At 34.2% G+C, this 26,117-nt stretch overlaps 2 protein-coding genes across 4 annotated transcripts; one reads left to right on the top strand and one right to left on the bottom strand.

The window, feature by feature from the left end:
- The first annotated feature begins 411 nt into the window (after window positions 1–411).
- Window positions 412–10,434, top strand: LOC123523348 (uncharacterized). 2 transcript variants are annotated; one of them, XM_045301033.2, is made up of 3 exons: window positions 412–816; window positions 6,326–6,957; window positions 9,630–10,434. In XM_045301033.2, exons 1-3 carry the CDS (start codon window positions 725–727, stop codon window positions 10,034–10,036), a joined length of 1,131 nt encoding a protein of 376 aa, XP_045156968.2. In that variant the 5' UTR covers window positions 412–724; the 3' UTR covers window positions 10,037–10,434. The 2 variants fall into 2 exon arrangements, with proteins under 2 accessions (XP_045156968.2, XP_045156969.2); XM_045301034.2 differs by having other exon boundaries at window positions 416–816; window positions 6,326–6,948.
- A 13,825-nt stretch (window positions 10,435–24,259) lies between these two features.
- LOC123524009 (uncharacterized) lies at window positions 24,260–25,826 on the bottom strand. 2 transcript variants are annotated; one of them, XM_045301868.2, is made up of 2 exons: window positions 25,669–25,826; window positions 24,260–24,910 (listed from the first exon to the last, which is right to left on the bottom strand). In XM_045301868.2, the coding sequence occupies exon 2, from the start codon at window positions 24,908–24,910 to the stop codon at window positions 24,440–24,442; it is 471 nt and encodes a 156-aa protein (XP_045157803.1). In that variant the 5' UTR covers window positions 25,669–25,826; the 3' UTR covers window positions 24,260–24,439. The 2 variants fall into 2 exon arrangements, with proteins under 2 accessions (XP_045157803.1, XP_045157804.1); XM_045301869.2 differs by lacking the exon at window positions 25,669–25,826 and adding an exon at window positions 25,190–25,348.
- Between the last annotated feature and the right edge of the window lie 291 nt (window positions 25,827–26,117).

Raw genomic sequence — 26,117 nt, forward strand, 5'->3', positions numbered from 1 at the left:
CTTATTTGTCATATAAAATTAGTTATCACTAGCCATGATTCCTGACAATATGGTATTTGATGATTTGTAGTTATTTCATATATGGAGAGGAATTTATATAAGTTTTAAATAACTTGTTTTCCGATCCATTAATTTCATGTATTTATTGTTGTATACCATGTATGTCAAACTTGCTGAAATAAAGTTTAAACCAATTTTGAAAGATTTTTTTTTTCGAACGACGCCATTTTGTTTATGTTTTTTTGTGAATGACGTCAGATTGCGCGTGCAGTCTCGATTAAAGAGCCGTCCTTGATAATATTACCGCCAATGTTCTTACCATACAAAATGTATAATGAATGTAAATATGCATTATTAGTTATTGTCATTACTTTTATTGTTGTTATTATTATTATCATTATTATTCTCATATTTTACACATTAATATGAAGTGTCTTTAACAACAAAGTTATGCTAATAAATTGTTAAGCTTAAATAAATTTACACGCGCTTTTATTGGAATATGCCAGCGGTCAGCGCTCTTTCGTATTCTGTGAAAGGCTCTGTAACGAACGTCATTTCGCTGCTAAATTGAGGAAATGTTATCTTTATCAGTGAATAGTGAAAGCTAAAACAATATAATGAGGAATTTAAAAAAAAGTGTATTTTGTATTCGATTGTTCTGCAAACGGAAAACTGTATCATAATGTTAGAAAATTTGTAAAAAAAAAACTTCCCTATTAAAATGAATACGAGTGAACACTCGCACGAACAGGAGCACGACAATGAGGGAGACGCTGAAGACCATCATGGTGATCATGAACACCTTATATTCACGTAAGTTTCCACTTTAAAATAACCGTTTTAGGCTCATAATGAATTTGTTCAGGCGGCTGTTGCATGTTCTTGTTACGAATATTAAATACATATTTTTCGTTGAGTCTTACTTTTGATTTTTGTTTTTCTCATTTACTTGTTAAATTTTTGAATATTTAGTTCAATTAGATATCTAGTAATCTAGTGTTTTTTATTGGAAGTATACATCGTTATAGAAATGCTGGAAGCATATTGTTCTTTTGCTTGTGGGAAAATATGTAACTTAAAACGAAGCATATCCTAAGTTCAGTCGGTTTGAATACTGTTAAAAATTCTGTAACACGTTTTCCGAAAAAAAAATGTGCATCATGCTATGCTATATATGGGATCACATTCTATAGTACAGTGTAATAGAAAAAAATGTGGAAGTTGTAGTCCAAAGTGAATATGTTCTTTGTGATTTTAGTAACATTAAGGACAAGTTTCACTTTGACTGAACACGACTGCAGTGGTCAGGTTTTGTTTGCTTTCCATTTTTTGTGTGTATACTCCAGTAAGCTGCTGCACATGAATTACACTAACTACATCACTATCGCCGGTCAGTAAGTTTTAGCTATATAACTGGTCAATATTCTACACGTGTATACGGCGCTATTAAGTCAAAATTGAAACCGTTAGAGAAAAGTTTTACAACGGACAAATACTTCAGCAAAAATGGATTATTGTTGACAAAATTCACAAGCGATTGTTTTTTTGTTTGTTTTGTTTGTTTCTTTTCCTTTCTGCGACCTTACACGTATACAGTTTCTACGTTAAGATCTGTTCCGGAAATAGTAATTATGCATGAACTTTTGCGTTATGATCCATTCCGGAAAAAATAATTATGCGCGAACTGTCACTAAATCGGCAATCCGAACTCAAATGATATTGATATGACTAGGTGCATGACAAAATACAGTTCTGAAACATCAAAGGAGAAGTGTGACTGACTATTTTTACGAAGCTGTAATTAACTTCATTTATACCCTCTTTTTAGTACGTATATTATCCATATATATAAACTGAACGAAAGTCAAAACTACAAACGGCCAATTAGTTGAAATTACGACGGAGGAGCGTTAGTGAAATTGCGTTTTCTTTATTAACTCCGAATTTCGAGATATTAACTGGAAATTTCAATTGATATTTCGCAGTTTCTAGTTAATAAGTCAAACATATGTCAAAACTTGTCATTTTGTCTGAAAACCCTGATGGTCTGTCCGTCTGTCAATGTCAAAGATCAAAAATGTAAATTGGCTATTTTAATTGACTGTTAGATGGTCAAAATGCGAAGTGGAAACATTACATACAAGAAATACCAGTATATTGTACCCAGCATGTAGGGACTTGAACATATGATACCATACACCAATGTATGACCTACCCTAGTCTATATAGCTACACCTGATTTCAAACTGTAACCAAACTGTTTACCTACATTTACATTTTAGTATGTTTCGGTGTGGTAGGTGCTCGAACTTCCAGGTGTGGTCAAAAACGGTGAAAGATATGAAGTTCAAAAAACACTATCCGGTTCTCAAAATCCAAAGGTACCTAAGTACCAGATCTTTGGTTTTGGCTGTTTTCCGTGCTATATGAGCACACACTGGTTTGAAAACATTTCACACTTTAATTACTGACACAGCCGCCCGGATGTCTGATATCTACCTGAGGGCGACACAAGCCACCCAGTTAATTTTTAGGGCCTATACAAATAGTTAGGTAATTAGAACACTAAGTTTTGAATTACGACGTCGAATTTTTCCAAAATTTCGAGTTACATATTTCATAATTTCGAGTTAATAATTTGACAAGCGCCTGGACCTAATAATCTATCGTATTTATAATTCATACTGTCGTAATCTTTAACTATGTGGCAATACTTGAAAGGAATCCCGGACCGTTAATAAGAACAAAACATAAACTAAACTCAGATTTAAACATTTACGAAACATAGGGTAGAGATGGTACCTACCCAAATAAATCAAAGGGGGGCAACTCTGAATTGATCAATAGACTGAAGCCAACATTAAACATTGATCAAAAGTGAAAGAAAAATCAGATAGGTCCTTTTTCAAACAACTTATCAGGTAGACAAAATATGACCTACATTTGTTTAAATCCGTTTGTATTCATACACAATATGCACGCTTTTCTCATGACTTACATTGACAGTTATTTTGTAAGTTGTAGTGAGGCCCTGATAGAAAGTTTAGTAATGCATGAAGATTATATAGAATAATGCATACATTCCTTTGAAGAAAATTAACGACATTAAGAAACGTTATTAAGTTTTGATCTTTTAGCCAAAGTTTTTTATTTATTGTTCTCAATGGTGATACATTGGTTTACACAACATTTAAATATCAAAATGTAAAATGTATATATCTAACAATGAGAAATAATAAAAAAAGTTAAATTGGTATCACAAAAATTCATTGTCGTCAAATATAATAATTGCAATGTTTTAAGGTAGTGATTGTAATTACTATATGTTAAGGTAGCTGACAGGTAATTACTCTATGTAATGTATTTTAAGCAATTCTCAATTTAAACATTCTCTGGAGGGAACTAGCACGATCATTTGCTTTCCTTGAAAAATGAATAAATGCTGAAAAAGCATATGGAGATTACTCTATTTGATGATTTTCGTTAGAAGTCGTAGTTAAACAAACTAAAAGGTGTTTTATTTATTGTTGAAAACAAAGAAATCGGATAATTTCAGATATCAACATTAAATTAAAACATATACTGTTTACACAACTTGAAAAAAGGTTTTTATTGGGGCCTCTAATTTACAAATATATCAACAATTATCACCTGAATTGAGTGCATTCATGAGTGGAAAATATTGATGGTAAAATGGTGTAGGGGTTTGTTTACAATATAAAATCTTTAATAATTTCTTTAAGGTACATTTTTGGTATGGTTTTGGTAAGCTTATAATAAAGAGCATGCCATTCTCTTTCACTCAGAATTTTTTCAAGCGTTTTAGACTCTTGGCTAGTCTTGGAATTTGACTTTATTAAAAGACAAAAGGAAATTCAGTATATGCTCTTTCAAAATGTTGAAAGTAGAGTAAATTTACCTTATACTCTATTGAATTTATTTAGCTGTGGGAGCTTTTGATATAGACTATAATTGGGGAAGTCCTAAAATCTTTGATAAACGGTCAAAACAAGAGTTGTCCATTTTGCTTCAGATATTTTGAGAAAGTCATTGTTTAGATATCAAATATTTCTATTTTTGACATAGAGAAGAGGAAAACCATAAATATATTTAGGAAATTGGTGCCTTTAGCTATCATTTCACTCTGAAAAAACCCTATAAAGATGAATTTGATTTTTTTAGGTACCATCTCTACATAGGGCCATATTCATAGTCGCCACTCAAACTCACACTTGACTCAAACTTGGGTAAGTATCACTCAAGTAGGCCTCGAGTAGACCTTGCGGGAGTGTGAGTGGAAGTCGAATGTCATATTCATAAATCCCACTCAATCTTAACTTTCGGAAGGGTAACTCAAGTATTGGTTTCATTGTACACAATATATTTATAGGATTATAACGGTATATATGACAATAACATCAAAGGTATACAAAAGTGTTAATCGTTATTTTTGCAGATCAATTTGCCAAGTCGGAAGTTGTCGTTTTATTGCCTGTCTGAATGTTTGCCCGTCCGTCCATTTGTTTTATATAACGTATTAATATTAGTATTATTAGTCATGTTAGTAAAACAAAATTTATACTTAAACATACATGAGTTTTTTTTTCCGCTGTATTGAGATTTTATAACATCTGAATAATACTCGTGCCTTTAACTGTTGGTGTTTCCGAAAGCCAGTCCACGTAAATTCCAATCATTACATATATATCATTTGTGAAATAAATGTTTTCGAATGAGATTTGGTGAATATTGTTTTTTTAATGACACATTAAGTCGGAGGGAAATATTTATATTTTTCAGTATGAATTTTCAGATATCTAGGCTTGTAAATATTTGTTACTTGGACGTGTGTTTTTGGGATTGACTGATGAATTTGCCACCAGCATGGATCCAGACCAGCCTACGCATCGGCGCAGTCAGGTCATGATCCATACGGTTCGCTAATAGTTTCTCCATTCTCAGCATAGATCCTGACCAGACAGCAAACGTACTATGCTGGTTTTCTCATGGCGCGGCTCATATCTTTTATAAAATAAATGTTTCCGTAATGATGGGTTCTTCATGACATACAGAATTATTGAAGAAGAAAAAATAACCGATATCTAGGGTTGTGAAATGTAAATATTAGTTACTAAGACGTGTGTTTCTGAGAGTGACTGATGATCCCCGTCAGATTAGGTTTAGTAGATGTATATTTGATTTCCTGTATCTATCTTTAACCGTTTTTATTAATTCAACATTCTTTTAATTTGTTGGGTATTTTTACGTTTTCGTCGTCCTCAGCAACATGTATTTAAAATAAGAACTAAATATATTTTTTTCAAAATACCTTGCACAAATATGAACTTTCGCTTTTAAATGACACTGTTATCTTACCTTCAAATTAATTAAATATTGTAAATTTATCATCTAAACTTACATTATGAGACCTTGAGAAACACTCAAGGGTCCCCAGGACCTCCCTTAACATTCACTCACTCTTGGGAGTTGACTCGACTGTCACTCACCTTTATGAATACAAATGGAATCTTTCCTGAGTGAAGACGTGACCGTTAGGCAATTTATTTGAGTGTACTCAATGAGTGGTGTTGGAGTTTTGTCTATGAATATAGCCCATAGACCGTGAAAAAGGTTTTCAAAGATCGATAGGAATGCTCAGATGGCTTTTGTGTGCAGGTGTTACTTGATTTGACCAGACTTTTCACTTGGAAATGTCTTATCCTTGGACGAAACCCTTTCACAACTCTTAAAATGGTTTCAAATTGCTTTGAGAAAAAAAAAAGAAACGCGAAAAACACGGAAATAGTGCAAAGATTTAATAAAGTTTTCCTTTCTATGATTATTAGTGAAATCGTTTTAAAGCAGCATGCCTCCAGATTTGACTAAAAATAATCTTTCTTTCAAATTGAAGTTTGGTCATATTATGAACATGAGCCTTGAATATGAATTTTTGTTTCTAAAATATTTTAAAAGTTCTAAATCAAGAAAAAAAGATGACCGCGTCGGGAATCGGACCCCGGACCGCCGCTTTTCGATTTTCATCGTAAAAAGTAGTAAAAACCGCAAATTCTCATGTGTTTCCGTAACATAAAGTTTGTCAGTAATTAAGTTTTAAAGCCTTCTTAAGAAATATAGCATTTATTTCAAGATATCTAAAAAAATATTTTTTTGTTGTCGAACGATCTTGAGGCAAGCCGCTTTAAAAACGATTTAGTGCGCATGTGTCATACCTACGAAAATATATTTGGCGTGCTTATGTATATCGACCTTTATGATTATCTGTTGCACAAAGTAATAATTTGATTATTGCGTATAATTTCAGAAAGTTCCAGTTGTGGAATCAACTTTCTTCGACTTTATTACTGATTGTAGTCATGCTTCTTGGGAGTGTTGCCAATGTGTTCGTCTCTTACTGCATATACAAGAAGAGAATTGGGACAAAATACGTGAATCCCGTGCTACTGGCTATCTCATTCAAAAACATCATCGCCATATCGACGTGTGTACCTCTTGCCATTGTCATGCTTAATTTTCCGTCGACAATTTTAAGGTTATCATGTGACATTCAAGAAAATATAACATTTATAATTCTTTTTGCGGGATTTTTATTTCCCGCCTTGCTGAGCGTGGTGCAGTGTGACCATATAACCAGACCACAAAAACATCTTATAGGCGGAAACAGGATCATTTACGTGTTAAGTTTTGTTTCGGCGGTATCTGTACTGATGGGTATTCAGTCCAAACTTTCCAGGGATGAACACGGATGCCATCTGTGGTCAATAATCACAGATGAAGTAGTTCTGACTTACATTTATTCAATCGCGTTAATAGTGTTATTTACACTCGCCACAATGGTGACCTCTTACGTGATGATATATTATCAAGCACGTGCTCGCCAAGCAGCTGTGCAAGCTTCGATACTGCAAACCGGAAACGCCGTCGAAGGTAAGCTATGTAAATTGTAAAAAAATGAGGTTCACTCTTCGTAAAAAATGGCCTAAACTGAAAGTCTCTTATTGGAGTAAATTTCAAGTTTTCTTTTATCAAGAACAATTGTACATGTATTATCTAACTGCATGCAGATTTTTGCAATTTATTCAGTATTGAAGAAAATATTTGATAAATCATTTTTAGCATTACACGTAAGGGGTAGCTTTAATTTTGAACCATAGGCACAGTTGTCGACCACAGCAAAAACTGACCACGAATTCTGTGCAGAAGTTAGACCTATGGTCAAAATATTTTAGTAGTCCTTGACTGTGGGCGCTACTTAAACAATCCCGTTTGACCTAAATGTGGCAAACAGCATAGTTTCTAAAAATGTGTTATTGGAACTATTTTCAGTGACATGTTCTGAATAGAATGATTTTTTAAAAAAGCTCAAATAATTATAGAGGACAAAATTTCTAGTAGCAAAGATGAATATTTTTTTAGCGAAGAAAAGACAAACTTCGCTTTCTTAGCATAATGGCAAAATATCGTTGTACCAATGAATATATAATTAGGGCAAGGTTATTTTTTTATCTTAAAGCAGTATTTCTTTTTAAAGCAGATTTTTGACATGTTTTCCAGACGTTATTCTTAGTAAAATAGTAATTTCTGATGGTGACCCCAAATTTGAACAAACTCAGTACTGTATGTCGTAAAATATCATACATCTAAGCCTTGCACTTTTCGAAGAAAATATGTTTAATTGTTTTCCCGATAAAGGCTGACCCATGCGACGGTACCAAATTTGGTTGCAGCACAACCATATGAACATACTTGAAAACGGTTTGTGCGAAAAAATCAACAATTTTAGCCGTGACTGACGGCCCCTTATTGCAATCAGGTGAGCCAAAAATTAAGTAGGTACCCGATGGGCGTGAACAGGAACTAGGTTTATATCCATTTGTATAGCATTTCTGCTTGTAACCTGGGCCCAGTTGTTCGAAACTTTAACAGGCTGTTAAACTAACTGCCGGTTAATGTTTTATTAAAAGTATTAGTTTTTGTGGGAAATACTAGTACGGTGTTTTGATTTTACTGCAAAGATGTTTAAGTGCTCATAACCCTTAACTCATAACGTCTTCTAAAATGTTGAAATATAACCCTAAACGTTAATCGACAGTTAGCTTAATCGCCTGTTAAAGTTTCGAACAACTGGGTCCTGATGTTACATGTTGGACCCTTGATACATAAAAAAAACTACTTTTAAACTAACCATAATGCAAAATGATGATTAAGTAGCAAAAAAAAAAATGCTTATTTGTCTCTGTTGTTAACTGTTGCATTCATAGGTTATAATGATACTAACGTATTGATGTACTTTTCGGGAAAAATGAAAACTCATGAATATCTAAAATACTTTTGATCGGATAAATGATCTTAATTTTCCTATCTGACATTCTATGATATTTTTATACAATATAAATACGGTACTTCACGTTTCCAAATAAAATTTATGCTAACAATACAAAGGTGGCTCGTCACAGACTGCCCATATATGATCTCTTAATGGCAATTAAGAGATAGTTATCTAGGAATTAATAAAAATATTGCCGATGAACAAAACTAATTCATCAAACGATACGGTTGTAAGAACATCAATATCGATAATAAAAAAGGCAGGAAATTTTCATCGAAACAGATTACCGTCTAAACAAACAAATCCGTTTCAATGTTATGACTGCTATAAAATATATCTCAGTTTTATGAGGATAACCATATCAACAGACGATGGAACGAGATTAATACCAATATATTCAATCAGAAAAATCTGTACATGAAAGGATCCACACAGCCAAGCAACAGAATAGCAAACTTATAAATTATTAGATCTGTATCGAAAAATATGTTTGTTCATGAGAGGTTATGAAATGTGAAATGCACCGGCTTAAGTGTAATTACATTAAACGTAAAAATATATAATGAATGTTCTCCGTGATAAAAAATACCAGAAAATATAACAACACCTAATCCTAGTAGATCTACGAGGAGACATTTTACAGTCGCCGCATGGCACTTAAGATTCTTTGGAAGCATAAAATGCAACCAAGCAACATTTGCACAGAGACTAGATTAAGCGCAACTATAACCGCAATGTAAAGAATAAATGTGCCTCGTTCTCTTTTCATGACTTGCCTGGCCATTTTGCTGAATGTCATAGCAGTATTATCTAATGATTATAATTGAAAGCAGAGTGACTCTGAAGATGAAGCCTTTGGGAAAAGAGAACACAGCCAAGCAGTTAAATAGCTCTTTAATCTTCCCGAGTTGTAATGGAATGTGCAACAATACTTGTCCACAATGCCAATTTAAACAGAATTATATCTTAGAAATTAGGTGCCTATAGACTGGACTCCACAATTCGAATTGATAGGAAATAATTATAACACTGAGTTCCGATGTAGGTTAAGAGCTGACTTGGTTCGAGTTCAGTAGAGGTTATGGTACCTGTAACGCCCCTTAGCACTGGTTTAAGTTGATAAAAGTCACGTTTCTTAAGATTCAGTTTTCTCTCTGAAATGCTTATAAGTTATAATAAATGGCATTGGGTGTGATACCGATTTGTTTTTTCCTTATTGTCAAGGGACATTAATATTTTTTTTTAAATATTTAGTTCTAAACACTGAATATATTTTCAGGTGCATCGGCTGGCACATTGACAAACGGCGCAAAAAGTGAACCGGCTGAAATAGCTGTGCTTCCATCTATACGGAGAAAAATGACAACCGCCATATTGAAACCAATGTTCTGTATAGTCATAAGTAACATCATGACGTCATTTCCGTGGATAATTGTCTACGCATTCACGGTTTACGATGAGATTGAAAACAGCTCTCATTACGCCGAAGTTAGGATACTAACAATGTCAATAATGTATCTTCCAATAGCATCGGATCCAATTATATTTTTAGCTTTTTCAACAAAAGGGCGAAAAGCTATCAGGGCTATTTTGAAGAGAAACTGGAATACTGTTGTGCCGTATCCAGTAACGGCGACTGTCACTCGTGCGGGTGTGACAACAATACAAGCAAATAGAGATATATAGCGCAAGCAAGTAGTATGTACTCCAACTTGCTGTGTTGTGTCCGATTAATAAAACAATAGCAATTTAAAGTTAAAACCCGATTTTCCTTAAGATAAATTGGATGTTGATTTTACATGTTAAGAAGGAAAGTATCATAATGGTAACGTTCAAGAATAATATCGAAAAATATTTGAGAAATTCTCTTAACAACAGAAAAAAAAATGCTTTTGCACAAATCTGTATCTTTGAGTTTATGCTATATCTGACTAATTCTATGGACAATAGCCTTAACAAATGGTATTCCGATAGGGATACCCCGATATTTGTCAACAACACAACGCTCTATAATGTACACATATCATCACATTAAACAATAAGAATAAATAGCATAAGGTAACCGGAAATTAAAGCATCCGTTAGACACGTGCTGACTGAAATACGAAAAAAAAAACAACAACAGCACACTGTTGGCCGGTTGCAGGACAGATCGTCCGATAACTCGCTGATCAACGCTGAGCGGCGGGTTGAGTTCTCTACCTATAATCTCCAGATTATCCCGGAGTCAAATGGGTTGCGCATGAAAATTTCAAGTCTTACTCAAGTGAGTAATGGATTATAGGCGAATCAGGTTTATTTAAGCATTCGCATGTAAAGTTGATGTATGTGTATACACGGTATAGCATTATAAAATTAAAAGTAATAATAATACTAACTTTATTTTCTGAAGGTTACATCAATTATAACTTACATATTTAGTGTACAAAATTAATACAAATATACACTATTCATAGCTCAATTAATCTATATATTCGCACACACAATCATGCTTTCTATAATTATATTTATAAAATTACTATCAGGATACTTAATTTTCTGCCGCACAGGCTCTAATCAAAGATCTAAAGCATACACAGCTACTTTATCATATAAACGGTCACGTTTATAACACTAATACAAAATTTGTTAAAATAACGAAGATTGGAAAGCTTTTATTTTCTATATTTTAAGATTTGAACATTAGATCATGAAAGCAAATCAAATGCTGAAAAATTGTTTCAAAATTTGATGGACGATAGTAACATCTATTTAAATATATTACACTCACATTTGTCGGAGTAAATAAAATATTCCTAATTTCATGTTCCAATTAAACAACAAACACAATTATAGTAAGTCTTAGATTACAGCATTCACATGTACAAATATTCGAGGATCATATTGTCTTGCAGATGTTGATCGATGTGTTGATATCGCAGTTGAGTGGGGTAAATGTGTTATCTAAATTTCTTTGTACACCACTCAGACCTGAAACACATACCTATCAAATTTACATAACATCACAATCAGAGTACATGAAAATCTAAACTTGTAAAAATGTAACTTTCTATATAAAGTCGAATGAACAAATGTAATAACTTAACTCATTTATCAGAATTATGTAAGATATAGATGCATTTTTAATTCTATTGTTAATAACTCATAAATTAAACAATATCAGTGTTAAAACATACATCTTTCATTAATCCAAATGAAAACAAACATGTATAAAATTGAAATAGCTTTACTCCGTTTAAACATACTAAAACAGGTTTGTACAAGAAGTGTCCATGAGAAATCATTACGTGTGCAACAGCATTCTTGGCAAGAATTGTAACGTTACCATGAAGGCCTTTCAGCAACCGGTTTGATCGGGATCCATAACTCGTTACTCTAGCTTATGTTGTCTTAAGGGCAGTATGATCTTTCAAAGTTCTGGGAAATGAGAATGATACTAGAAAAGATAAATGAAGCCAAATACTCAAGTCAACTTCGTTCGCTATCAGTTTTCATAAAACAATCATTACTAATTGGAAAGTATAGAATTTGAGATATTCAATGAAACTGGTAATGTTTGTACCGTTAAAGCGTAGCAAAATGTTTAGAAATTGTGATGAAATGGTAATTGATACTGAGGATTCATTTCATGGCGTTTATATTGGCCGTAATTGTAAATTTCATGCATTTTCTCGTTACAACATACGATTCTTTCACTGGTTGGTGTAGAGGGGAATATCCGGAAACAGTTTACGAAGTAACGAGGCTCTGCAGAGTTCCTGCAGAAACACCTAGAGCCTGATATTTCCATCTGCGCCTACAACCAGGGATAGAATTTTTTTTCTTGTATGCAATATTCAATAAAGAAATTAGTAAAAATAGAATCAAACAAATGAATTTCTTATAGCAGTTATTTTCTTTCAGTAAGGTATCAACAGAGCGCCGGAACTTTACGTACAAAAACGGGAAGTAAGTCATGACGTAACAAATAACAAAATCAACATAAAAGTTCCGGGTTTGTTTTATCATCTGCAGTGAAACGTAACGTTAAATAAAGTTTTTAATCAAGAGATATGCAATAAAGAACAAAGAGGAAATATCAAGGTATTTGATTTTATCCGGTTTTACGTAATAAATGATAATCAATGCACAAAATTACTACATAGATGCACAGGTGCTAGACACATAATCAAATGTCAGGAACCTTCTTATTGATGCTTTTGAAAGCTGATTGTTATGCCACATGCTACCTATAGAGTGATTTCCTTGAGAGATGTCCGAGGTATGCTAGGGATAATGTGGCAGATGGGTTCCCTATGGGAGAGCTAGGACTGCAAGCTTAGATGGATTTTATGAAGTAAGACGATAATGCAGACACTGGGTCAAAAATTGTATGGGGTTCAGTGTGCTACAAATATTGTATGTTTGAGATTAAGTTATAATCTGCTGTTGATATAGCCATGGAAGATATATTGCACTGCCCTATACAGTTATTGCACGCTAAAGCCCCTTGGCCCCTCTCCACCGCTTTATGGAAACAAGTGTTGGCCAGAATTTAGATTTATATCGAAATGGCCGCGTTCTTAACGTGCTTTTATCTTGGGTTTGAATTTTGACCTTTTGATAAATAGATGGAGGTTCATTATTGTCATGCAGTAATATACTGTGTTCACTCCGTTTAAGGGTCATTCTTAGTTGGTTATCTATGGTTGTTACCATTTGTATTTCTAGAATGTATGAAGATGCATAGCCGTTGACAATATTTGTACTTTGCCAGAAGCAACCATACCTAATATCTATGCATTAAAGATCCCACTTAATTTGCGCTAATTAGTGTAAATTGCAGGTAGAAAAAGGTTTGAAATTGTCAGACTGGATTCCGAGGCTAGAGGATGCACGGTAAAATGTTGGAAGAAAGGCACAATTCGTCTTCTATTTAGTTATCTTTACCCGTCGTGAACATAAATAAACATGTTCGCAAATTGGTGCTGAGGCTGCCAAAGCTTGTACATGTACTAATTGTTATATTAGGGTTAATACTTGAATATATCTGTTTCACACTACTTAATCAATTAAATGTTTAATACGAAATAGCAAATGTTTCTCTTTTTTACTGATTTAAACATTTGAGATTGTTGTAACCTAATGGATTACGCATATAATGCTATCTCATGAATTTTATGGCGGCCATGTTTAGATAAATTCAATGTAGTAACATAATTTTCCATAACTATGTTCTATACCCTTTCCTTGATTTTTTTATCAGTTTATTCAATAAGTACATTTAAAGTAAAAAGGTTTAGGTATTATTCGCGTAGTCGGCAAGCCAGACTATGCCATATATTTCGACTTTTTTAATATGCCGGCCATTTTGAAAAGAGCTAAAACTATTAAACTCATTACATACGACCTTGTGAATGCTCATGACCGTTTGTAACAATGTAAACCATTTTGTAGAACCGAAATCAACAAATTCCAGGAATAAATCCATATGATTTTTTTAATAATATACTTAAAAGTAGGAGGTTCTCTCGGAACCTTTAACTGTGTTCTTTTTTCTAAAATTTGGAAGAAATATTACGGAAAATACAAGGTTCATCAGTTCAACACAGCGCAGGTTTCTGCGGGTTGTATAAGAAATTGTTCAATCAGATTTGGAAAAAAAATGTTACTTCTTATATTACTATGTTCTAATAGGTATAGGCGGTTGTGCAACGTAAGAAATTGTGATCATGAGTAACAGCAGATTGCTAAGGTTCCTTTGCTGCAGAATTTGTTACTAGTGAAGTAGTCTTGTTTCAACAGACTTAACAATTATACTGAAGTGAAGTTTGATTTAAACATACTTATTTATCAAGAGATACATTACATATAACATACATACATATAATATCCATACAATACAAATATCAAGATAAGTGGATTGAATTGAAAGCTGCTAGAGCTTACAGCAATTCTCTCCACAAATAAATTTTCAATTTTCATATAAGAAAAGGTTTTATGCACCTTAGACAAGTTGTGGACCAAAATGACACATAATTTGTTTCCATTATATAGTTCGCTATAGTAATTGGTACGCGTTCAAGTAAAAGTGCATCTGGCCATACATCTAAACGGACAATGTACCATCTTTAATCTTAAAGACACATCTGACAGTTTCCTATATGTATATAGGCAAACATTTTCCTACGGACAGAATTTCTTTAAACTATGTGTACTGACTGAGAATCAAGTTTAAAACAGAAATGAGCCGCGCCATGAGAAAACCAACATAGTGCGTTTGAGACCAGCATGGATCCAGACCAGCCTGCGCATCCGCGCAGTCTAGTCAGGATCCATGCTGTTCACTTTCAAAGCCTATTGCAATTAGAGAAACCGTTAGCGAACAGCATGGATCCTGACCAGAGTGCGCGGATGCGCAGGTTGTTCTGGATTCATGCTGGTCGTAAACGCATTATTTTGGTTTTCTCATGGCGCGGCTCAAATATGTATTAAATATCATAGGTACTGGTGCTTGATCTTGATTATCTGCCCTTGAAAATCAGAAAATACTAAAAATCCAATTTTCAAGGGCAGATAATTCAAAATTAAGGCAAGGAAGCTGTGCATTTTAATTTATATTTCTGTTTTAGTCATATTTTACAAAGTTTAAAGAAATTCGGTCCATAGGAAAGACCAGGACTTTGTGGTATCATTTTGTCATGTTCATAGTCAAGGACAGTTGCCACAGTGTCTATATTGACATGGGACAAACTTTTCTTACGGATAGAATTTCTTCTTTAAACTGTGTTTACTGACAGGGAATCAAATCAAAAACAGAAATATAAAATAAAGGAAATCATAGGTACCCAGCCTTGGTCATGAATTGCCAATTTTCAAGGGCAGATAATACAAGATCAAGCACAGGTGCCCACTGGCACCAGATCAGAAAAAAATGCCTCCGTACGTGTTATACCCTACCCCTAGGTATTCTGTAAGAACCATGGTCATGAACGGGAAAGTGTACTAACCCGTTTCAATCGTACATTTCTCAACTTTAATGCACAGCCTTCGGTGAATGGGTATCTAGTATATTGCTTGACCTTCCCTAATGAACATCCGGTCTAGAGATCACGGTAGTGTGCACATGTTTGGCGAAACGTAAACGAACAAAAACAGAATTAATAAAAATCACAATTTTACATAAAACTCGAAATAATGGAGATCTATAAGGAGACAATCTGACTAAAGTACATATCCTATTACGCTACGCATAGGATCTGAAAACGACCTATTCATTGCCTCGTTCTGACGGCTCTTTCTCTAGCCAATCAGAGCCTAGCTTACAACATCTTGCAAATCTACATGTAGCATTGACTTTTGATATTTACAATTCTTATGTCGTAATGTTTCAGATAGCCGGTTAGCTCAGTCGGTAGGCCACTTGCTATGTAAGCGAGGGGTCCCGGGTTCGAGTCCTGGAATAACCGCATATTTTTCTTATCCTTTGACAATCGAACAAGTCGTCTGATTGGATAACATAAAAATAGCAATAATGGAAATCCAAAATATACAGAAGACGAATGTGAATAGGCCGTTCTCAGATCTTCGTTTAGAAGATCAAGTACTTTAGTCAGATTGATAAGGAGAGATCGTGTTTGTATACAAATCCGGTGTATTTGCTACTTTTAGAACTAATAAGACAGCGATCGGGTGGGCAGAAGCCGATCGTCCATGTTTTTTGTAAACGGTGATGTTTTTCTAACGGTCTACACTTTATTAAAACACAAATTACATCAATAATTTTTTGATCAATGCAAAGGTTATAAAACAAGCAATTTATTGATTACTTTTAATTGTTATTTCGAAATAAAATGGATTAATTATGAACGCTTAACTTACACTGTTTTTCTAAAAGTTTTGAACATCACTACGCCGCTTTAAAAATTGTATGTCATTTAAAACGGTTGTTCATTGAAAAAAGATATTTGGTTACAAAAATATGAAAAATGGTAAGTATTTCAAATCTTTTTGAATTTTGAAAATCCATAAATGAGCAAAAAGTTATTAAAAATTAAAAATTCTGATTCCATACGCAAACGGTATAAAAACATTTGTTTTGCCAACCACCAGATAAACAGAATGATGTTAGCGCGTGACGTCACGGCGATCACTCCTTCTAGGAATATCTTAATTACAAGCTGGCCAATTAAACTCCGTGACCTTAGAAATAACCTTTGATGTTAAACTATTCTTTCTCAATTGAGGCGACTCTGACTGTACCGTTCCATGGATAACACAATACTAAACCCGAGGATGATTGATTGATTCTTTTATTTCCTCCATTCTTGAAGAACATTTATCATATGTACATTTAGTCGACCAGATAGACATATTTCAGCAAATTTAAATGTAAACAACCAAATATTATCGTTACCTTCAAATGCATGGTTAATATGTGAAAACAAACCCCACTGTGACCCTCTAATTATGCGCAAAGAATTCACTCATCGAATCATAATAGACTGACCGGGTCAATGTCTTATTGCCGTATTTACTCTACTGAAAGTGGTAACAAATTTAATTTGTGTTGGATTTAACAATTTATGTTAAATAACTAGCGTAAATACTTACCTGCTATTTTTTTGGCAGTATAAAACAGACATTGCAACCAAAATTTTACAAGACGATCATTTTATATTTATATAGATGTGCCCTAGAAGGAACTTTTGCTATGCTTTAACTTGTATATGATCTTTAATTTGAAATCGTACATTGGTCTGCATCTGTTCTGTTTATTTTATTCATTTTGCACATTTATGCTGCATTTTCACATTTTAGCGAACACGTGTAGTAAAATGACGATTGACATACATTTTTACAACAGCCAATCAGAATGGTTTTGTAATCTAGAACGGAACTTAACCTTGGAAGTTCAAGCAAGTTTTTTGTGTAACGTTGAAACAACTATAAACTACGCGTTGTTTTTCTATTGAAAAAATGTGACCGGTACACAATGGAAGATAAATTACCACTTGTTTGGTATCCATAGTGCACATTTACCGCACTGCGTGTTTTAGGTATGAAATGCGCGATTGAAACGGGTTAGTATATTTTACCGTTCATGACCATGGTTCTTATAGAATACCTAGGGGTAGGGTATAACACGTACGGAGGCATTTTCTTTCTGATCTGGTGCCAGTGCCGGTGCCTATGATTTTTGTGGGCAGCGAAGCGTGACCACAGATTTACCATACCACAAATTTACGGTCAAAATTCTTATCCGAAACCGAAGAACAAGTAGTTCCATGTCCTCCATATATTTTACGTAATTCAAGTCTGTTTAACTTTCAGAAAGCTTCTGAGATTCAACTTTATCGAAAAATGCACTGCTTAAGTACAAATTTGTCGAAATCTATATTTTATAACAAAAACAACGCGCATGAAAATGAGCATGCTTGCTTTGATCACATGACCAAAACAATTTTTTATCACGTGACCAAAATAAACTATAAATAATCTACAAAAATAGTATAGTATAATACTTCTTTTCAGCACTATCCACGTTGATCTATAATTGGTATTAAAATCAAGTTGCGTCTTTTGTAAACGTTTTAGATTAAAACAGTTCCTGCTAGAAACATTAATCGAAATTTTATTATTATAACAACACCAAAGAGCTTGTTTTGGTCACATGATCAGAAAACATCTAACTAGCGCGGCGTGCGTTCTATTTTCGAACAAGTCAAATAGTTTATCGCGGCCAGAAATTTGTACAAACCGGACAGAAGTTGCAAAATTGTCATTTGTGCAGGAAAGAAGCGTTTACCGTAATGTCCAGTACTGGACAGGTATAGTGACCATGCACGGACACAGCCAATTTTCCCAGAGGGGGGCCGATCCCCTGCCCCCCACCCCCCACACCCTGGACATTTTGAAATTTAGCACTTCATTTTTTGCATTCTGGGACAGTTTTATGGACTAACTTGTTAAATTTGGGAAAATGATAAAATCTAGCTTTCTTGAAGGTAAAATTCTTAGTTTCTTTTAGATAAATAATATGAATTATGTCGGGGTCGTATGTAGCAGCAGCCGCATATACTTTACATGCAGTCCTAATGTTGCCTTTTTCGAAAAATATTTTCTTTCCTTCTTGTCTTCTTTCCTTTTTTAAAGATTTTCCAGCGTGGTTCCGGACCCCCGGTACCCCCCCCCCACCCCCCATCTGGAGCCGCGCATGGCGACATATCATGCTTTCTGTTTATGCAGGTAAACTTGTGTTTGGTTAAATTTCAACAGAGCACAGTTGTCTGAACAGTGTACAAACTCATTACTGTTTTTTTCGGTCAAGGGTGGAAAAAAAGTGGTAAACAATGAAAGCAGTAACAGTTTTATTAAAAAGAATAAACAATGAGACAAACATTTCCAACATCTTTGGACGGTTCAAAAATCCCATGTTAAACATACGACAAAGCCCGAAACGCGTGAAAATGTTCCGAATGTAAACGATGTAACTCATTGCAGACTTGGAGCGGTCTTCTGCGCATGCCCGAAAGTGATTATCAATTGTAGCGCACGGCAAAAATACGCATATTTTTGCATGTCCGCATGCATTTAGTGTACAATATGCATAAAATACTGACTAAGGTTAGGGTTAGTATCACCATGGTTACAAAATATATACATTTAAGATATTTTCGTTCAAATTTAGTTAATCCGGTATGTACCGGAGTCTGTAATTTATACCGGCGCTCCAAGTCTGCATTGAGTCACAGTCGAATGTAAATCGGGTGAAATAGACGCTCGTATAGTTAGATTATGCGTCTAGATTGATTAAACTGGGCGAATCTACTTACTTATTACTTGAGGATGAAAAAAACGTGCTTTTTTTAAATGTTGCTCTTAAACAAGGGTGGCGGTTGAACTACTAAAAGTACAACAGTTAATTCACAACAAATCGTACGGTATGTTTTTATAATCAGTAGAAGCTGGCCGTATTTACGCTTATGAGACCTGTTTCACCCATAAGTAAAGAAATGACAGGTCCATCATGAAATATTTTCCCCAGCGTGCAAATACTTGTCCTATCCAATATCATCGGCCGCGATCAATGAAATTGCGCCCATGTATCCGCTGAACTGCGTAGCATAGAAATAGGTTTATGGAAAGATATATTACATGAAATCAACAGATGAGGTATTATCCTATTTATTTTCTAAAGAGAAAGATACGATCATTTCATAATATTTACGTAAATAATCTTTAATTTGTACGACTTAAAAAGGAAAATAATTGCAGCCGTAACGGAGGGGGCGGAAAATTCGTACCTGTTTCCCAAAAATACGAACGTTTACACTTCAATTAGATTTAATAAATAAAAAAAATACGTTCCAGCTGGTGTTTTTGATTGATATATCATTAAAGGGTATAATTAATTCGAAAGAAACATTATTTTTAACAAATTCGCCTTTCAAACGCCGGTAGATTTGCGGTGTTTTCGTCCCCAAATATTTCACGTTCTTGCGTACGATTTCTTCTCGGATAATTATACAATAGTGGGCCGGCTTAAGCAGAACTCTATTAGACATATGTTGAATGGACTCCATGAACCCGAAGGACCAGAAATTTAACAACACTAAAAGATGCATATTGTCATGATTATGAAGCGTATTATATTAATCTACAGCTGAAAAAATGACTGAATGCGACCCAAAGATCATGATGTGTGCTGATATTGGAGATAGTAGTCGTTGTTTTGGTTGTTTTAAAATTGAATGAAACATTTAATGTCATTGTAAATATTCTTTTATGGTTGCTTTTAGTTTAAGAACTATTTTGAAGGGGCTTTTATCTATGTAATTTATGTATAATATATTCATAGCCTGGTATTACCGAGATGAGATCTCATTTGAAAAAAAAAATAATCACCTGTCAATGTCACAGGGGCCTGAACATGGAAACCCGTTTCTGATCAATAACATGAGAACCACTTGACCAGAAATTTCATAGGATGATTGGACATGTTGAGTAGATGACCCCTATTGATTTTTGAATCACTTGTTCAAAAGTTAAGGTCACAGGAACCAGAACTTTAAAAACAGTTTCCAACCAGTAACTTTAGAATCATTTGACCCAGAACCTTCAATCACGATGATAGGAGTTACAAAGTCGATGATCCTTAATGTTCTGGGGTCACTTGGCTTAAGGAAAAAGTCATAGAGGCATGAAGATGGGAAAACTCTTTTTGGATCAATAACTTGAGAATCACTTGACCCAGAATGTTGAAACTTCATAGGATGATTGGACATGCAGAGTAGATGACCCCTATTGATTCTGGACTCACCCGATCAAAGATCAAGGTCACAGAGACCTGAACATGGAACACGGTTTACTTGAGAACCATCTGACCCAGAATTTTGAACTGGACATGCCAAGTAGATGATATCTATTTCATATATTAGTGTCTCCTTGTCTTTCGCTCCTATCCTCTGTTGACTTCTTGCCTATTACGACTATGCATTGGGTACTAGGGAGACATGGGCAATTTAATTGCCCTCATTCGAAGAAAGGGGCCCGGGTATATTTTAGATATTAATGTTTGATGATGGATTTTGGTCGGTCTGTAGACAAATCAGTTTCCGAATGATAACTGGAGAACGCTTGGGCCTAGGATCATGAGACCGGGAGATTTGTCATGACCAGCAAATGACCCTTATTGGTTTTGAGTTCAGTACGTCAAAGATCAATGTCACATTGACAAATGAATCTTTTTTGCCAGAAAACTAGATTATGCTTTGGTCTAAGATCACATTTGATACAGAGGTCATATAAGACTGGTAAATGACCCACCCATGATTATTGATTTAAGATCAATACGTTAAATGTCCAGAAGGCATTGACCAAATAATTTCTGTTCCTTGTCAGTTAATTCATGCAAGTGTTCTACAAGCTCTTGTTATAACTAGAATCTCCAAACAACACATAATTATCAGTTAGTCCTTGACCTTTGCTCACATTTACTGTTATTCCCCTTGTTCCAGTAAAAGCAGGGTGTTTCCCATTGATTTGTTGAAAAAATGCATATAATTCAAAAAAGGTTTTGAGCAAAATTAACCAATACTCACAAAATTTTCATTAAGCACGGGAGCTTTGCTCATATATTATCTTATCCCCTTTTACAGAGTAAAAGCAGAGTTTTATCCCTTGATTTGGTAAAAGAAAGGTTGAAAATGCTTATTAATCAAAAGTAGTTTAACTAGAATCACCAAACTTAAGCAAACTGTTCATGCCCATTACCAGAAGCTGTCAATCGCTGCCCACATCAGTCCTCTCAGTGCTTTGATTAATACATATTTCCGTTTTAAACTTGAATTTCAGTCAGTACACAAAGTTTAAAGAATTTCTGTCCTTAGGAAAATTTTTGCCTATATGCATATAGGAAACTGTCAGGTGTGTCTTTAAAAATAGGAAAGTCGATTTCTGAACTCCCATGGAACGGATTGCAAAATTTCCGTGCGAAGCCCCAACAGCCTATGATAAATGGGAAATTCGGAAAAGATGACAGCAGAAGCGCTCTAAAAGTTCCCTAAAATGACATGAAATTGATCTATTGAAGAACTATTAATACAACTTTTCCGTCTTGATTTTATCGCTGCTGACTAAGATTTATTAACGTGACAGATACCAGACTGAACTTTAGTCTAAATAAATATAGATCAGGTCATTGAACATGCATATAGAATGCTTGTAGTGTGTTCGAATAGAAGTTGAACAGAGTATAGGGTTTAGAATACATAGTTTAATGTTTAATATCTATTGAAAGTATCTGCATATTGTTCTTGCTATTTACTGCTGTTATAGTTTAATTTTGCATGTAAATTCCGTGTTTTGTTCAGTTCAGTGGTTCGAGGTATTCTTTTGTATTTCCATGATGGTAATTATACATGCTTTGCACGAAGAAAATGAGAAATAACAAGTATCTAGTTGCAAACTGACAGTGACATATGTATATAATGCCAAGACAATGTATTTAACGTCTAAACATATTACTTAATTAATGTAGTAGTATGAATATTTCTTGAAGGATTAAGATGAGTTTATACCTTTTTAAAGTTTTACTGAAAAGAAAATGACTGAATAAGTTTGCAGATGACACGTTTATTCAGTGAGGGCCTAAATTGTCCACCTGTCATCTTGTAGAATAGCTACATTATACATCATGTATAGTGTATCATCAGAATGATTTGCACGAAGGTGGGAGGGAAAAGGTTGTGGTGGGTCTTTAATGATTTGCACGAAGGTGGGAGGAAAAAGTAGGTCACTATAGGTTGTGGTGGGTCTTTAATGATTTTACACGTTCTGATTGACGGTATTTCATATTGAATATGTTGGTTTTAGTACGCAAAGAAGTATAGAGAAACAAAAGTTGACCACAAGTGCTTTGGCTAGTTCTTTTTCAAATTTTACCGATAAATTTGATTATAAGAATTAACTTTATGGCGTAATATATGCTGACAATTTCCAAGACTATAAGTATCTTACATGCCTGCCTGTGTAAGACAGGTTTTCCTTACCCGAGGGACAGTGTGGAACGAAAAACCAAGCTGTCCCGGGGGTTGGGAAAAAAGCTGTCTTACACAGGTAGACATGTTAGATCATTTTTCTTGCCTATCACGTTCAAAATAGAATCGTTGACAGATATATATATACTGACATCGATATATATATATATATATAATTTGACATTATCGAAAGATTTGAATTCGATTTTTACTCGCATTGTAGACCACACATCAACTTGATCAAGTACATACGCCTTATTCAGAGACGAGGACTTTTCAAATGCTGACTATTACTCCGCTATATTCGTTGCCACCTTCACACAATATTTATCCTGCGTTTTACGTTTTCACCATATCAGTAGGCCAGATAAATGAAATTTGATAATCATAGATTTACTCATAGCTTCTGTGCGGGTAATTAAAAGATCTGGGTTAAAGAGTGTAATCGCCAATAGTCTTAAAGAGTGATATATGTTTTTGATTACTCTTGATCGATCCTATCATTTGTTATTAGATTGTTTCTTTTTTTCTCACTTCAAAGTAGATGATTTATTATTTCCTGATTATTATGTATTAACGTTTTGGTATTAACATGTTAAGATTATGTTATGTTAAGTATATGTCTGTAGTGTTCCTTAAATTGACATGGCTGAATTCTAAATGTGTTTGGCCTTTACATATTTGATTAATACTCTCTGTTTCAGCACCCTTAGTTCAGTTATTTTTCTCTTTTTGTCTTATTGTCTATTTATTGTATGTATTTCACGTACGTGATAGACTGAAATACTGTTGAAAAACGGCGTTAAACCCAAAACAAACAAAAAACGTACGTGATGTTATATACTTGTATTTATGGGTTGAGACGATGTACTTCGTACAAGTCTATAATAAAATATCTGTTCTGTTTTGTTCTGTTTAAACTTATGTTCAAAAAATGTTTTGAACTGCGAACAAGCAGCATTCCCAGTGAATTTCTGGGACTTTGAACGTGTAACCATTTCCTGGTTCAGAGGGACTGACATATTGATATTTATCCAAGTGCACGTTATCATAATGATCTCAGCTAATATTACATATACATTAAAACTATAACCGAGTAGGAAATTAGTCATTAATTCGTAATAAATAGCCGGACAACACAACCGCTGATTATTTAAACTGGACTTTATAACCACTAATTTGAAGTCATACATACTCGCGCTGTCTTCCTTGTCTAGAGTGTATTGATCTCAAACGGAAAACAATTAAGTTCACACTTGAAAACCTGTCATGAAAACTTGAGTTGTTCAAAGTCAATTTTCCCCCCATTTTTTCTTTTTATTTATATTCTTGTTTTAATACTAAATTTTTAATACTGAACGAAAAATCATATAAACTAAAACATAAAAAGTGTTGGTAAAATAAATTTTACTGACATATTTTGTTTAAATGCATAAAAATTCAAGAATCATTTTTGCTGTAGTTACAGACCATCCGACAAGGAAATAATTCCATTCCAGAAGTACAAAGTGTCACACAACTCCAAACAAATATATCACAGATACTGGTTTAATACTGTATCTTACACTCTCTAGAAAATGTCTGCCAATCTCGCCAGGATGTCTAATATTGTCTCGTCGATTTCCACAGAAGGGGCAAAATCACGTGACTTGGCACTATCACCTAATGCTTTTCTTGTTTCCCTTTCCAAAACAATAGCAGCTTCAACTACCGACTGCACATTGTTGTGAGTAACTCCTTCCACCGCGAATGTAACGTGCATTTGATCTGCCAGTTTTCTCCGATAGAAGTCGCCACGATCTCCCGACATTCCATCATCGTCATGTTTTCCTGCCAGAAAAACAAGCGCCTGATCAATATTTTCCAGACGACGTATTTTACATAGCTCTGTATTGTTCATCATCAGCATGATCCTCTCGATCGCTACAGAAGCTATTCTGTGTAGAGTGGTGATTACCGACATCCGGTCAGGTTTAAAGTCAAAAGACCGGAAACGAGACAATGGCTGACGTACCAGCTGATACGAGGTATGGTATGACATCTGCAACAGAAAGTTTTACAGTTTTCTTAGGAACCTTTACCTTAGGTACGCCGGACCCTAGCAGAAACTTTATTATAATCTATTGGTGGATTGGATGAAAAGACATATCTAGCAAAAACTTTATTTCCTACTAAATAAATGAGGTTTGCTTATTAAGAAAAAACATGTTTAACGATGAACAATAATCTAAATATACGTACTGATGATTCAAACAGATAACAGCAACAAACACTGGTAAACTAAAATATGAGATGAAACAATAAATTGATCTAAACAAACCTCTGTAAAATGTGTGTCCTGTCACTTTATACTATGTTATTTTCCTGTTTGTAAAAGTTGAATTGAAATATTTAAAGTCATTTAAAATTTTGAGTTCGGTTGATTTAAACTCTATTCAATTTGATAGCAAAGTAATACCTTTGTCAATAGATTTAATGGTTGTATACATCAAGGATCATATTGATAAATCACAATACACAACCACTACTATCTGTATGATCAATAAATTTCAAACATAAAGCATAATATTTTTTTTTCATTTTTTTTCGGCAAAAGATCATTTGTTAATTTCGTCATCAGTCAAACATATTTAACTTTTGTTCCGCGTATACTGTCAGAGAAATATAGAAATGATTAATAAACGAATTTCACAAATTTGATTTTAAAAGCATATTTTAGTTTAAATTGTTACGTCCATATATTGTAAAACTTTTGAAATTAATACTTGCAGTAAAATGAATGCAAAATGAAGGTCTTACCTTAATACCTTGTTTAAGCCTAAACAGTTAATGAATCCTCTTAATATCTTTCAACATGGAAACGTTTCGGCCATTTGTAAACAATAATTATCTCTACAAAGGGAGATAATAACCTCGATTGTTAACCTCTTGCCCTCGTTCAAGTCTTTCCGCTTTGTCACGTAATCATTTAAGTTTAAACGATGAAAATATTATTTTACAAGCGAATCGTATTACTAAAATAATGGACATATAACAAGTTCAATCAAAAGTATTCTTAAATGGTTTTCGATTACTGCTAAGGTAGCAGGTAGTAATTCCTAGCATTTGATGCGAATTGGTCATAAATCAAGATAGACTTTGGGGATGAATACAAAGTGTTATAGACATCGGGTCAGTGGCGCAGACAGTGGTTAACAATTCGAACTACAAGGCCAGCGATCCGGGTTCGATTCCCAGTCGCATCGTAT

This window comes from Mercenaria mercenaria, chromosome 3 (assembly GCF_021730395.1).
Source record: "Mercenaria mercenaria strain notata chromosome 3, MADL_Memer_1, whole genome shotgun sequence".
In the NCBI taxonomy this organism is placed as follows: Eukaryota; Metazoa; Mollusca; class Bivalvia; order Venerida; family Veneridae; genus Mercenaria; species Mercenaria mercenaria.